Source organism: Saccostrea echinata, unplaced genomic scaffold (genome assembly GCF_033153115.1).
Source record: "Saccostrea echinata isolate AGI-Se365-2 ecotype Australia unplaced genomic scaffold, CSIRO_AGI_Sech_v1 ptg000054l, whole genome shotgun sequence".
Lineage (NCBI taxonomy): Eukaryota > Metazoa > Mollusca > Bivalvia > Ostreida > Ostreidae > Saccostrea > Saccostrea echinata.
In genome coordinates this window covers 28,028,502-28,042,902 of record NW_026889803.1, presented here as the reverse complement: position 1 = coordinate 28,042,902, position 14,401 = coordinate 28,028,502, and the positions used below count along the sequence as shown (strand labels likewise).

Below are 14,401 nucleotides of genomic sequence, written 5' to 3'. Positions count from 1 at the left end.
CTCAAATGTTTTGTTGTGTCACATGACCGCTATTTAGTTTTGGTTCCATGACGCAAATAAGGAAGATACCAACATGGCGGACCACATTGTTAACAAGGATTAACATGAAAACAAAGCATGAAGGGACAGAACACATGGAGATATTTCAAAATGTGAGATGTTCATTTTGTAGTATATTGTTAGACATCTTTAACTGCTAGTCATGGGCACGAAACAAAGTACGCCAGCTCAGAGACCACGGACTTTTTCAGGAAGTGGTCCTGTGCCCGGGGGTTCGGGGGCAGAAGTTGCCATGGGTTCTAGTGGGGCTACTAACACTCGTTTACGAGCTCGTAGTCTAGGACATTTTAGTGCATCAACCCCAACTGGATTAGTGATACCAGGTGGAGCCACTGCCAATGGCGAGAGGCGAGGAGCAGGATCTCCAGACTCGGATTCAAGTACCCCAGAGGAGGGCCCCTCATTTGGCAGACACTTTGCGCAATCTTTACCTTTACACCTTTTTGCACTCCAAGGTAGTATACTTATTTTCATTAGTTTGATCAAGAAAAATATGAATGTATATTTTTTTTACTTAATACTAAAATTTGCAAAAGAGACAAAAGACATGTCAGAAATACATTAATTTCTTTTGACATAATATGACTTCCTGGAAACTGCGCAATTTTGGTATTTTATGACGAGAATTGGTTAATTCAATTGGGTCCTATGAGCATGTGAAAATGAAAATTGGTTAGTCCCTAACACATTCTGGTTGAATGTCAAAGAAGTTTATGCACTGGGCTTGCTAACAGTTTTGTATGTACCCCTGTACATACTATAATCAGCTGAATATTTCTTCTTTTTTTTTTTTCTTTTTTTTACATTGAACAATGAAATTTTAAAGATTATAAAAAAATCATATTTAACATTTTGTTAATTAATTAAACTTGATTGATTCTTTTTTTCAAATACTTCATGCTGAACATTCAGTCGTGCAGATCGAACTTTATAGATTGCAATCACCATTAACAAACTTGAAGCAATATTTCTTAGATATGAGAATAAGGGTTTCTTTGGTGTTCTTTGGTTTAACAAAACATAAAAACAGAACATTGGACATTTCGATCAGGTTTAAAGATATACACATTTGACCTCAGGTAGTATGCATTAGTCTGTCTACAGTCTTATGTTTTTCATAGAGACTAATTGAACACTAAGTTATAGGTAGGTACATCACTGATTACAGAATTACATATGAAGATACATGCAATTTGTTTCAAATGGGTATTGCAACACTTATAATACATGGTCTTGAACAGCACAGCAATTCATCTGAGTCTGTGAGTCAATCTCTTGATTTAGCTATATAGCTTAAATTAGCTATATAGCTTTATTAAGCTTGATTTACGTTCAGTTTTGCACTAAAATATTTTTTGTAAAAAATAAACTAAAAGTCACAAGTATTCGACTATTAATGTATGTTCTATGGGCAATCAAAAAAAAAGCTACCATCAAAAAAGCAACCCAAATCAAAGATAGTTCTGACTTTGCAGATTTAAATACTTTTAAGCAAAAGATGTATTTTCATTGCTTGGATAACTGTACACAACCTTGTGTGCGTTGAGGTGTGGATAAGTATGATTGCATAACATTGTACTGAGTTATTACCAGTCAATTATCTTGTTGACCTCCTTTATAATTTCATTCAAGAAGTAACTGTGTCAATGTGGTCACAAAGCAATTGCTTTATATATATAGCCCCAAAACTTTTAGAACACTTTGAATTCAAAGTCTCTCAAGGATGCACAATTGGATGAGCCATTTTTACATGTATTGTTTTCAATCAGAAGAGTTCAAGATTGCATGAAAACTATCACTGCACCAAAGTGCAACTTTTTGTACATGCATGCTGAAAAAAATCACATGTTAAAAAAAAAAGTGGGATAAAATAGCAAATTCAAGCTATTCTGAATAGTGTAATAAAGCTGTTATATAGATATTTCAAGCTATATAGCTAAATAGATTGTACTAGACAGAGTTTATTGTAAAATGACACATGGGCCTGAAATTCATGCCGCATGATGGGTGTAACTGTAAACATCCTTGCTTAAAAGGTACACATACACATGTAAATAAATCTTTTTCGACTTGTATTTTGATATATAAGACATAATTAAAAGGAATTCCATTTTTTATGTCAAATCAAATGAACTGAATACACATACAAAAATGACAATTTAAAATTTATCATATATACTTGCAGTATCAGAGAAGTTTCACTTTGATCATTTTTGATCATTTTGTCATGCATTAATTGTATTAATTAAGATATTGATAAGCAAGATGAGCCATAAGAATTTTATCTTCAATTTATAGGTTGTTAGATGTACAATGTACAAATTGCAGTATAGTTATAGGATATTCGATACTGAAACAAAGTCCTTCTATAAATCAGCGTTTCTTATAAAGAGACAGTGATTTTGTTGGGAATACACAGCAGAAAAGAGACTGCAGACAATCTACGTCTTAGTTTACAAGGACCAATTAAATGATAATATGTCAGAAAATGTTTGCTTTTAAAACGTAATACTTAATGCTGTTAGACAATTAGTGTCTCCTTCATCTGAGGTAATACTCTTATTTGATCATTAGAAAACTTGTATGAACCTGGGTACCCTATTGGTACGACTTGTTTTCTGAAACCATTATGCAAATTTAACTTTCCTGTATATATTATGTAAACCTGTAATGAATGAAAGACCCTGAGTCAAATTCAAATAACAGGCAAAAATCCATATTCATTTTCTGACAGCATGATAAGAAAAAAATGAAATCTTCCATATTGATTGTCATTCTTGAAATCACCTCAGTGTATTGGAAATCTAATATTGATTTTTTATAAAGTTTAAATTAACATTGGTCAGCTGCCCCATTTATAGTTTTTCTCAAACAGTAACTCAGCTGATGCATCATTTAGTTTAGAGTTGACATTCTGTTATCAATGATTGTGAAATTTCAGTGTGCATGCTCTTTATATATGCCTTCAAGTTGTTGCATTTTTGGCTCATCTCAACAAAGTAAAGCTAAGCTTATATCCTATGCCATTAATTACCCTTGGTGTCAGCGTCCTGGTTAAAAATTTGGGAGAAGGTCTATTCCCAAATAACTGTAAGTCGTGCCTGGACCAAACCTGCTTGGTTGATGCATAGATCTAGGATATAAATCAAAAGTACCAGACTTACTTCTGATACTGCGACTGATATACACTTTCTGTATGAATGACTAGGTTATAGTGATTGGAGCTTGTCCATTTCCAAGTGAATACAATATCCACATGGAATCAACCTGCATGGACACACATTATAAGACATGTTTCTGATGCTGCATCTAACCTACATTTTTCAGTTGATTGAAATGATTGAACAGCTGGTCTAAGTTTTTGAGCAGATTCATTCCCAAGTAACTATAAGCCTTATTGTGAGTAAACTTGCATCATGAATAATGCATCTTTAGATGCACATTTCCAGACTATCCATTGTTGATTGTTTTATTTATAAATTGTAATGTGTATTTTGTCTTTGACTGATGCAATGGAACACTGTATTTCTCCAAATCAGGATTTTATAAACTGAATGCAAGTTAAAGCTATGAACAGAGTGATATATATCAAAATAAAAGCAACCCAATCTTCCTCTGGATTGGCAATTGGATGTATATATATTTAATAGAATTGTCCAACTAGTTGTGAAGTATATGGATTAAAAAATTCTTTAATTGAAAAACTTCAATTGAAATACCAAAATACATTCCAGATTTGAACACTAAAATGATCAAACCTTAATATGGTTTATGGGAAAATGATAGATTCCCACTTCTGGTTGATATAAAAGTGAAATGATTTCCTTTGGGAAAATCTTCATTTTTTCTCAGACAATCATGAATGGAAAAAATGGGTCTGCTATGTATTGCATGTAGAAGGTAATACACAACCTGCTCTGGAGCAATTATATTTTGAAAGTATTTTGGATGAATGTGGCTTGTCTTATTTATGGACAGTGCAGTATAGATACATATTATAACATATTGGGTGAAAAAAAAATGACATAAACAGGATACATATAGATAAAAATATTCATATATTTACATCCACTGTATATTTTCTCCTTTATTTCTAAGGAAAACTATTGAAGTTTATCACTTCATGAACAACAATAGGCATATCACCTGTACAGATTTCTTGATCAGTGGCTGTTCCATCAATGAAACTTACTATGACGTACATATCAATAATACAATAATTAATCTTTTTAATCCTACTTTAAATGATTATTTATACAGATATAAATATAAACAATAAAATGTCTTTCTTTGGTTGTTAGTACAGGAATTAACGTCGCATCTATTACAGAAAAAATTTACATAACCTGCTTACGCGGGTTATGTATTTTTTCTGCAACAGCTGCGACATTAATTCCTGTACTAACAACCAAAGAAAGCATTTTATTGTTTAAATTAATTGGAAAAATAATGTCTGTATGACTTTCATGATTATTAATCCCCCCATTAAAAGAAAAGAAAATAAGGAAAGTTATATATATGTATACATATGTATACATGTATATATACATTTGTGAAATTTCAATTTCAACTTTACAATTTCAGTGTGAAGTACGTCATAATGGTCAGCACAGCATTTATAGCTGTGAAATGATGTTCATAATTGGTGTTATGCTTTCACTCGTATGGTGTTCATAATGCTGCTGGCCATTGACATCTTGAAAAAAAAAGTTTTTGAGTCTCAGATTATCACTGCTTAGAGGTACATTGTACATAAGCCAAACGTAAATTATGTAGTATTAAGAAGAAATACAGGATTTACAAATAGATTTTTTGGGGCGGAGAATGCAATTGCAATATGATATCAAATGTACATTAAACACCCTTGTAGTATTTTCGGATTTGATTAAGTGACCAACTGTATTTTACATTTCATCTCAATAAATGCTCCAAAATGATATTTTAAGTAATGTCTGTTTCATTTTTGAAAATTTAATGAACACATGACCCCCTCCCCTGCCCCTCCCAAGATGGAGGACCACATATATTTTTCAATACTGGACTGATTTCTGCTTTTCTGTAGTCAAAGTGCCCAGGTGAGCGATATGGCCCATGGGTCTATTGTTCTCATTACAATAAGGTGTACAAGATGGCACTATTTATAGCAGAGAGCAAATTTTAAAATTTGAATTCTTTTAACTTTAAAATAATGAGGGCTATCATAGTTTAGAAGTTTATATAAACTAAATTGCCAAATTTAGGTCCAGTATAAAAAGTTTCCACAATGAATTTGACAAAAGTTGAGAAATTCAAAAGGTCACAAAAATTCAAAAATAATTTTGGACATTTGTTATTTTGACTTGCATAGTCACTGTGGATAAATTTTAGATACATAAGTCATAAAAGGATATAATGAAGAAAAAAATCGAGTATTTCTAAATAAAAATACACTTTTTTTTTAAATGTCGTCACATTTTTGACCCCAAAATTTAACTTTAAGTAAAAATTAATGTTTAAAAAAAAATCTTATGGATGGCTGTTCTAAAAACTTTTGCTGCTCAGTGAATTTATTGGGGGGGGGGGGGGGGGGGGTTGAGAAGAAAATTGTTTCATCATTAACACATTATTTTGAGAACATATGTACATGTACTAAGAAACTGGGCACAAATAGATCCAGATTAAAGATTAAGATAAGATTAACATATTTAATATATAATCAACTTTATACTTAAATACATTCATTAGTGTTGTTTTCAAGTATTATCATTATTATTTATATTTATTTTTTTATTATTTATTTATTTAATTAATTTTTCTTTTTTTTTTTTTACCAAATGATGTGCTTGCTTGAGCATATGAGCAAACATGAAACTACGCCACTGTTGGATCATGCTAAAAGTACACGTACTACCCAGTATTAGACACAAAAGTATTTTTAACCTTCTTACACAAATCACCTTAGTTTTTACAAGTATTACATGTGTGTAAACTTGAATATACATAATCTTCTTTTTTTTATTTACAGGCATTAAATGTCCAGTCTGTGCCAAGTTTATACCTCCTGAAGAAATTGAGTGTCACCTAGTGATATGCTTGACCAAACCTAGAATCAGTTATAACGGTAAATGCCGTACTATATTTCATGTCTTTATGGATTAACCTTAGTGTATATGTATACCCAGTTCTTCAGTTGACGATACATGTATCATACATTATATCATCAGTGCTTTTTACCATTGAAAGATTTATCTTGATTCACCTTGACGTGCATGTTTCGTTCAAATCACAAACATACTGGTAAACTACACATAAGTATACATACATTGTAGCACTAGTTTTGGTTGTTCACAAACTATGAAGAAATACATTGCTCCACAACCTGTAGGTCTTGTTCGCAAGGCTGGCATGGTATTCAAGGCGATACATCCTACTTGTAAATGTCAGTTAGTACTTACCCTCATGAAAGCTCAAGTACATAGAACTGTTTGAATACTGATACCATTGATTATCTCATCTGGGGGCATTATCTGCATTGTTTCACAAAAAAACTGGAATCGGCATATAGTTTCAAACTGATAGCATCAGTTGTGAGACACATTTTTTTTAAGTACAGGAAAATGATGTGAGATTCACCTAACATACTTCCTATTGCAAGACTTTTGAACTTGCTGAAAATCTTTGAATCAGCTGTGAAATGGAAAAAAAAACCCCAAAAGTTATGAAATGTTTTTAAAATAGGTAACATTTGAATGTTTTAAAGCTCATCGTTATTTAAAAGGCTATTTTTTCTTAGACTTCAAATTATTGAATTTACGTGAAATTATACCCAACCCCTCAGGCTTGTGTTTAGGTGTCAGTTCTGTACTGAATTTCGATTTCCTGACTTGAGTATTAGTTGTCCATATATATACTGAAAAGTTATTGTTAGCCATTTCAGGTAAGCAATATGACTCGTTGACTCTTCTTTGATCAAAATTGTTTCATTTTACTATTAGGTCTATTTGAAAACTCTTACCAAAAAGCAGATTATTAAGTTGATCATAAAGAAGCTTGTAATTTTGCTTAAGCAAACACACTTTGACATTTCCTAAGTTTAGATTATATGGAGTGAAAAGGCAAAATTCTTACTTAAGATCAAGAAGGTCGCAAAATATTAACTAGGTCCTTTGTCCTTTGAGGAGATTCATTTCACTTGCAGTCTTTGCTTTTTTAAGGAACGTATGATTTTTATTTATTTAATTTTATATATATATTTTTTTTTTTTTGGGCCCTAAGAAATAAAATTTTAAGATTGTTAAGAATGAACTTGTTTAATATTTGTTCCAAAATTTGTTTGAGATTGTTTGTAAGAGCAACTGTTATAAAGTTGTCTGTAAACTTAGACTTAGGATGATTTGCAGCTCCTTGTTTGATCAATAAACAGACCTGACTGTTCTCAATATTTTATATGTTAGCGGCAAAAGTCTAAGAGCTTACAAGCATTTCTTGGAATTGGTCCGCTGCAAACATGATGAATATACATAAAAGTTTCATTATATTCTTTGTAAGGAAGTCTGGATTTTTTTATCTTAACAGGAAGGAATCTATTTGGTATAAATACTTGATATAATGGTGTAACTGACATCCATTTTTTATATACAGAGAAAAATGTACAGATCTTTTTTGTGTGAGGGTCTTGGTTGTACAGTATGTGGGTATTAAATAATCTTATAAATTTATTAATTAGTGGTGTGTGTAGAACTTTCAGTATTTATACCATATTATTATATTTTTTAAATTTTGGTAGAACATTTTATCAGTTTCATAATGTTCAGGTTATAAAACTTTGTACACATGTACTAGCTGTCCTAAATTTTGACATAATTTTTTTTAAAACGTAATTTCAGATATAGGTGTATTCATTCAATGTCAGACACCTAAAGAATTAATTAGCCACGAGTGCATGTATTACCCTTAAGTGATTCACAATAAGCTGCTTTTTTATACTTACAGAAGGGTGTTCAAAGCAGCCTGAGATAAATCATTTTGTCCTGAATTATGCATGTTAAACTCTGTTTCCTTTACCTATTAAAGCTATTTATTATTTACTCCTACCACTGAAATCTCTTTGATTGGCTACAATTGTTTTTAATAATTTTTACCAAATGAATAGATTTTTGAGGAAGGAAAGGGGGGGGGGCTTGAAAGGGGGTAGGGAAATTGAAATGGGAGATTTACTGATTTTTGTCAAAGATTTGTGTCACACAACTGTTTCATATTTGAAATGAGCTACTCTAGCTTTGTATAAATTTTATTCATAATTGCATGATTTATTCTTTTTTTTTTATGAACAGATTTATTACCTGGATGGAACTTTCCTAAATTTATTTAAATTCCTTATAAATTTGTAATTCTGACTAAGGCAATAAAGATAATAGTTATAAAAAGAGAAGGAAAAATATTTTTTTAAAAATTGAAGAAGCCTATTCAAAAACACTAGCCTACAATGAAAACCCACAGTTATATAGCTAGATATGCTAGAAAAAGGTTCCATGAAGTGAATAAGCTGGCCCACTAATACTGTAATCACCATGTCAGTCCCTTTGTTGATACTGTCATGTGTTGCAATAACTGCAGTGACTTGAAGTAATTTTTAATGTCAATGGCTATATTAAAACTTATACATATAGGTAAAGCATCTTGTAGAGTATGGTAAAACATAAAAGGAGTCAACTAGCTTATCGATTTTCACTTGATCAAAGATCAAGGTCAAAAGGCAAAGATATAACTTGGTAAGATCAAACTTAAGAATTTTGTGTGACTTAGTGTCAGTTTCTTATTTTGTACTTGTTATAGTGGATCGATCAGTTCAACTCCAATGCTGGGGGGAGGGAGTACTTACACATGTGTGTGTTTTGGGTACAAAGGGTGAGAGGTCATGGTGAAAGTCCAGAATATGATGACATTATGTTTTTTTTTTTTTTGTTTTTTTTTTGGCTACAGACTGGTGACAATAGAAAACAGTAATCATTTAGTCAACTGTTTTTATTATATACTTCCTAATCAAATGGCCCAAGGGACATTGTCTTAATTTTTGAGAGAAAATGATATACTAGTATATAGTGACAGGATTCATGAAAGCAATAAGCAGAGGTCATAGATGGGTCAAAGTATGATTTATACCATCACTTGGATGTTTATATATTTATTTTTCACAAACAGATACATCGTAATTTTTTCTATAATCATGAATTCATCATGAATTTATAATCTCTTCTTCACAATTACAGTCAAGCTTCGTTAATCAGGACACTTGTGTTCCCAAGCAACTTGTCCGAATTAATGAAGCATCCACATTTCTGAAACATGCTTGGTACATCGACATATAAATTGTTCCCCACAAATTTCAGCTGGAAGGTGAAGTGTCATGATTATTGGTGTCTATATTAATGAGGCTTCACTGTACATAACAAAGTTTATATACATACACATTTCATGAAAACAATGACGTTAGTGCTTGTCATGATTTTGAAATTTTTCTTTTTAGAGGATGTCTTAGTAGAAGACAAAGGGGAATGTGTGATATGTTTTGAGGAACTGGAGAAGGGGGACACCATCGCCCGATTGCCCTGTTTGTGTGTTTACCATAAAGGGTAAGGTATAAATAGAATATCAAAATAACAGTAATAAAAAGTTTTTTTTAATAAGCTGATAAAATTAATTAAATATTTCCTGTATCAGTTAAACTAATTACTTTTTCATGGATTTTATTTTAGTGCATTAGAATTACATTTCTGATTAAAAAAAGATTTTGGTATATCCCTCATTAATTGTAATGTCAAGCAGGAAATTAATTGGATTAAAAGAGTACCTGATTGTAGAAGGTCAATATAACATTTATAGACTTAAAAATAATCTTATTTCTGCATGATTTACTTAAAGGGTCAAGGTCTAGGAAATGAGTTTACACTATCTTTTGAGATGCTAGATCCATTATGATGTCATAATTAATTAAAGCTTTAAAGAAGAGGTCAAGAACACATAAATTATCATTTCTGAGAGATTGTAAGGCAATCTGGACACATTGCACTTGTCTAATATGGAAAAAAAAACACCCGTAATTGTAGCTGGTTCTCTTCATTTTTCATTGAAAATGACAGTTTAAAATGTTTTATTGTCATGTTTAACCCCCCCCCCCCCCCCCCAAAAAAATGTCCTGATACACATTATCTTACCAAGCTTTGGTTATAAAGCAATATCATTTAAGAAATTCATTTCTCAAATTTGAGAAATCTGAAGGCACCTTTCATTATAGTACTGTAGATCTTGACCTCAATCTTTTAACCAGCTTCATTTATTGAAATTTCTTATTTACCTTATAAGATAGCTAACTCTCTATCGAATGTTGATAGAATCTTCTTATTTTCAGATGTATTGACAAGTGGTTCGAGAAAAACCGTTCTTGTCCAGAACACCCTTCTGATTGATGGGAAGGTCTAACTACCGGTATTATAACTTAAGAAGCACAGGTCGACAGAGATAGGTATCACTTCTTGGGCCAGAGTGACCATGTCTAGCAAAACATACTGATAAATATGGGCTTTCATTGCAAACTTCATTTACTCTAGTGACTGTAATCTTCATGCTGTATGTTGATTTTAGGTGCTAGGTCATTAAAATGCGGCCTAGTAATTTGAAAATCGCGACAAAGGAAACCCCCCATTTCCTGTTGAGCATGTGTATTTAACCTTTAGTGAAACAGTTAGTGCTGGTGCATGTGTATGTATCACGACACAAGTCATAGTTTTGCATCTAACATCCTTCAGGATTCAGGTCGGGAACTAGTTTAAGGATGTGTCCGCTGCGACTGCATATCATAGATATATTTGAACGTTTCCCATAATTTGCGATATTCACAACTCATGTCATATTTCAGCTTTTGTTTTTGTAAACATAAATCTATATTAGATTGGTAAATGTATATATATAATCTATATTTCACTTAATGAAAATAAATGATGATGGAACCATATGTATTGTATCATTATGAGATTACATTGTCCTCCATGTTATAATGGTATTTGCTTAATTTTTTCAAAGGTTCATGGCTGATTTAGGTCTGGTATCGAGATTATTTGTTACAGAACTAATTTTTGGTTTCACATGAATTTTCAAATCAAGTTTTACACCAATGAAAGGTAGCTATATTGTCAGGCTACAATTCACATCTTATGAAATATACTAGAAAAAAGATGTATTTATGAATGAAGTGTGGTGGCACATATAAACACTGTGGTGAGAGAAAAACCAAAACTATAGATGCAAGTTAAGATTACCGTAAGTGTAGATTAATTAGATATTTTAATGAATAGGTCTCTGTGCATTTAGATGAAAAAATAATACCTATAATTATTTTGAAGTACCGGTATCAGTATAATAAAATTGTCTTGGACAGTGTTATTGAAAATGTACTCTATATACTTGCCTATAAATCAGTTCACCTCTAAGTCAGTTGTATTTTTTCGGACTATTTTTTGAGGAATTTGGCATTGACGTACCCGCTTATAAGTCAGAACAGTTGATTATCAGAATCTTTTGTCAATTGCAAATCAATATTCTGTTGTATTTACTTGTTTTAAAGTAACGTTTTTGGGTATGGCATCATAATTTTTGCATATGGATAACCTTAAATCTTCCTTTCATGCACGCATTAAAGAATCTTATTAAGATTAAGTTTTGACCTGTATAAATGATTATCATTGGTTTTGTTTTTGTTTTTTTTGTTTTTTTACAAAATTACCATATTTCCTCTTTCAGAAAAATACCAGTGTTTGTAGGACTCACTTGTAAATCTGACATTGAGTTTTTGTCCAAAATTGAACTCCCAAAAATCTGACTTGTAGGCAACTATATATAGAATACATGTAGTTTATGAAGGAAAATAAAACTGCTTTTGTTTTAGATTTGACAGGGGTATATATCCTCTTGCTCATGCAGTGCAAATGCTTTACACATATATATACTTATATTTAATTCTATCAATATATTTAGGTTCTGTTTGGATGTCATTTGAATGGAATAGGTATTCTTTTGAAAAAAAAAAAACCCAGATCTTATGTAGAATATGTTATTTTCTCATCAGTGACAGGATAGATCTGTTTTTGTCAGTAAGTAAACACATAGTACTAAACTATGGTAATAATAAAAGGACCAAAAAACTTACATCTAGACCTAGAAATGGTAAATTGCTTTAAACAGAAATTTTGATGATTTTTTTAAACTGATAAGGAAAGCAATTCCTAGTTGACAACCCATTGCCTTTTCATCAGTACATGAAAATTTGGGAAAATGAACCTTCAGTCAAAAAAACAATCAAAATAATTTGCATCTTCATCTGACTTAGATTGAATATGTGCCATTTGAACATATATTTCTTGGATCTCTTTCATGAACACACGCACACCACTAGGCTGCAAAGATGGGATGGCAAGATTTTTTAAAGAATATAAGATTGCTGTAAAATCCAAGAGTTTATTGAATTATTGATTTGTCAATTAAAGTAACGAATTTTTTTTTCGTCAAATGCATACATTCTATGTAATGTTGAGAGAGAATTGTGAAGTTTTGAGGGGAAAAACAGAAATGCTGATTTGCAGTATGTGTGTAGCACTATGTACTTCGTATTTTTTACGCTGATATTGGACACCAATAAATTCTTCTAGGGCTGAATACATGATATAAAACAAATAGGAGTTTACAATAGTATTTATTTAAAACATTGCATAAATTGTATTTTGCTTTTTCATCTTTGAAGAGTGTACTGATGAAAATTCACAATAGAAGGTAAACTGGTTGAAACTGTCATTTTCATGATTTGAAGACCATTCTCATGTTATTTTTTCTGGTCAAAATGTTAGTCTAAGAGTTGATCTCGTATAGAATTATACAAATGCATATGAATTAAAACATTAAAACAATTGACTAGTATTGCTTTGGTGTCATTAAAGTAAAATAATAGAATAGCATTTAATTTTTCCTAGAACTGACTTGGATAATGATTATGAAATTAACTGGTTTATAGGCAGTGCCTTTTTTCAACCTTCATTTCATGAACAGTGTCAGAAAAGCACAAATTTTGTGATAACAATTGTAAATTTTTTCAAGGAATTTGAACAGAAATGTCAACTTTTTTTGTGAATATTACATGTAATAGGGTTGATTTATGTGTTGCAAATGTGTTATAAAGCAACAAAATATGCATACACTGTATTTATTTTTGGGAATTGTGTTGCCTTATGTCAGTTAGAATGGTCACGAAACTTTGATTTATAATGCAGATTTTATTGTTGTGCTTTATTTATTTTTTTTATTAAAAAGATTGTTTCATGTGGAAATCAATATTACTCATTTTGTAGTTTTTAACCCTATGACTTTTTTTTTGTTTTGGTAGTAAATATTGTTCATTTAGAAATGCAGGGAACAGTTTACTGTTGTAAATGTAAAACAACAGGAACACCTGGCTCCGGGGCCATAAAACAGACGAGCTCACTTTTGATCTCAGTTTTACCAAAGGAACTAGTAGTGGAAAAGTGAGACTGAGATCAAAAAAGAGCTCGTCTAAGCTTTATGACCCCGGAACCTGAGAATTTCCATCAGTGGAATGGAAAGCTCTGATTGACAACGTTGGGTTTCTTTGCTAATGAAAGGAATTTGTCATTATCAGTATTTCCAATGATGGAGAGCAGTACGTTCACAAATCACAGTATCTCTTTACAAGTCTTTCACTTTTTTCCCCCCGATACTTTTTGAGGATCATTCCTCAGCAACATAATTAGCTATATTAAAAAAATCAAATTAAACATACTAACCACATATGTTTTGATTGCTATTCAATAATCTGTTTGAAAAGTTGTATTGTCATTTCTGAAAAGATCAGTCATCACTCAGATAAGTCTATTTTTTTTTGTTTGTTTTTTTCTGTTATGTTTTTGCAATATATGCAGATCATTTTGTAAATTTTTCATGTTTGTGTTTTATTTGTAAATAAATTATCATTTTATACCTTTTTCTTCCATTGTCTATATTTCTCTTCACAATCTATGGTATGCAATGACAATGGTACTTTTTCTCTCTCAAGATTTCCCTGAAGCAGGCTTTTAAATATATTTAGAATCACTTCTAGTGATGAAAATATTAATAATTGATAACACTTATATAAATTAATTTGCTGAATCAGCTTCATACAGATTGTGCAATCCATTAACATTAAAATGTTGCCCTCAACAACAGTTACTGCTGATCACATTCCCTTTGCTAAGGTCAGCAACTTATGATGACCCCCACCCCCTGGGAATCGGACAGTGTTTCCCCTTCTCTGAAATGT

The 14,401-nt window shown here is 31.4% G+C and overlaps 1 protein-coding gene across 1 annotated transcript; it reads left to right on the top strand.

Annotated features, from left to right (window-relative positions):
- The first annotated feature begins 68 nt into the window (after nt 1-68).
- LOC133205602 (E3 ubiquitin-protein ligase ZNRF2-like) lies at nt 69-14,079 on the top strand. The gene is made up of 4 exons (XM_061341438.1): nt 69-515; nt 6,065-6,160; nt 9,566-9,671; nt 10,448-14,079. Exons 1-4 carry the CDS (start codon nt 203-205, stop codon nt 10,503-10,505), a joined length of 573 nt encoding a protein of 190 aa, XP_061197422.1. The 5' UTR covers nt 69-202; the 3' UTR covers nt 10,506-14,079.
- The last annotated feature ends 322 nt before the right edge of the window (nt 14,080-14,401 follow it).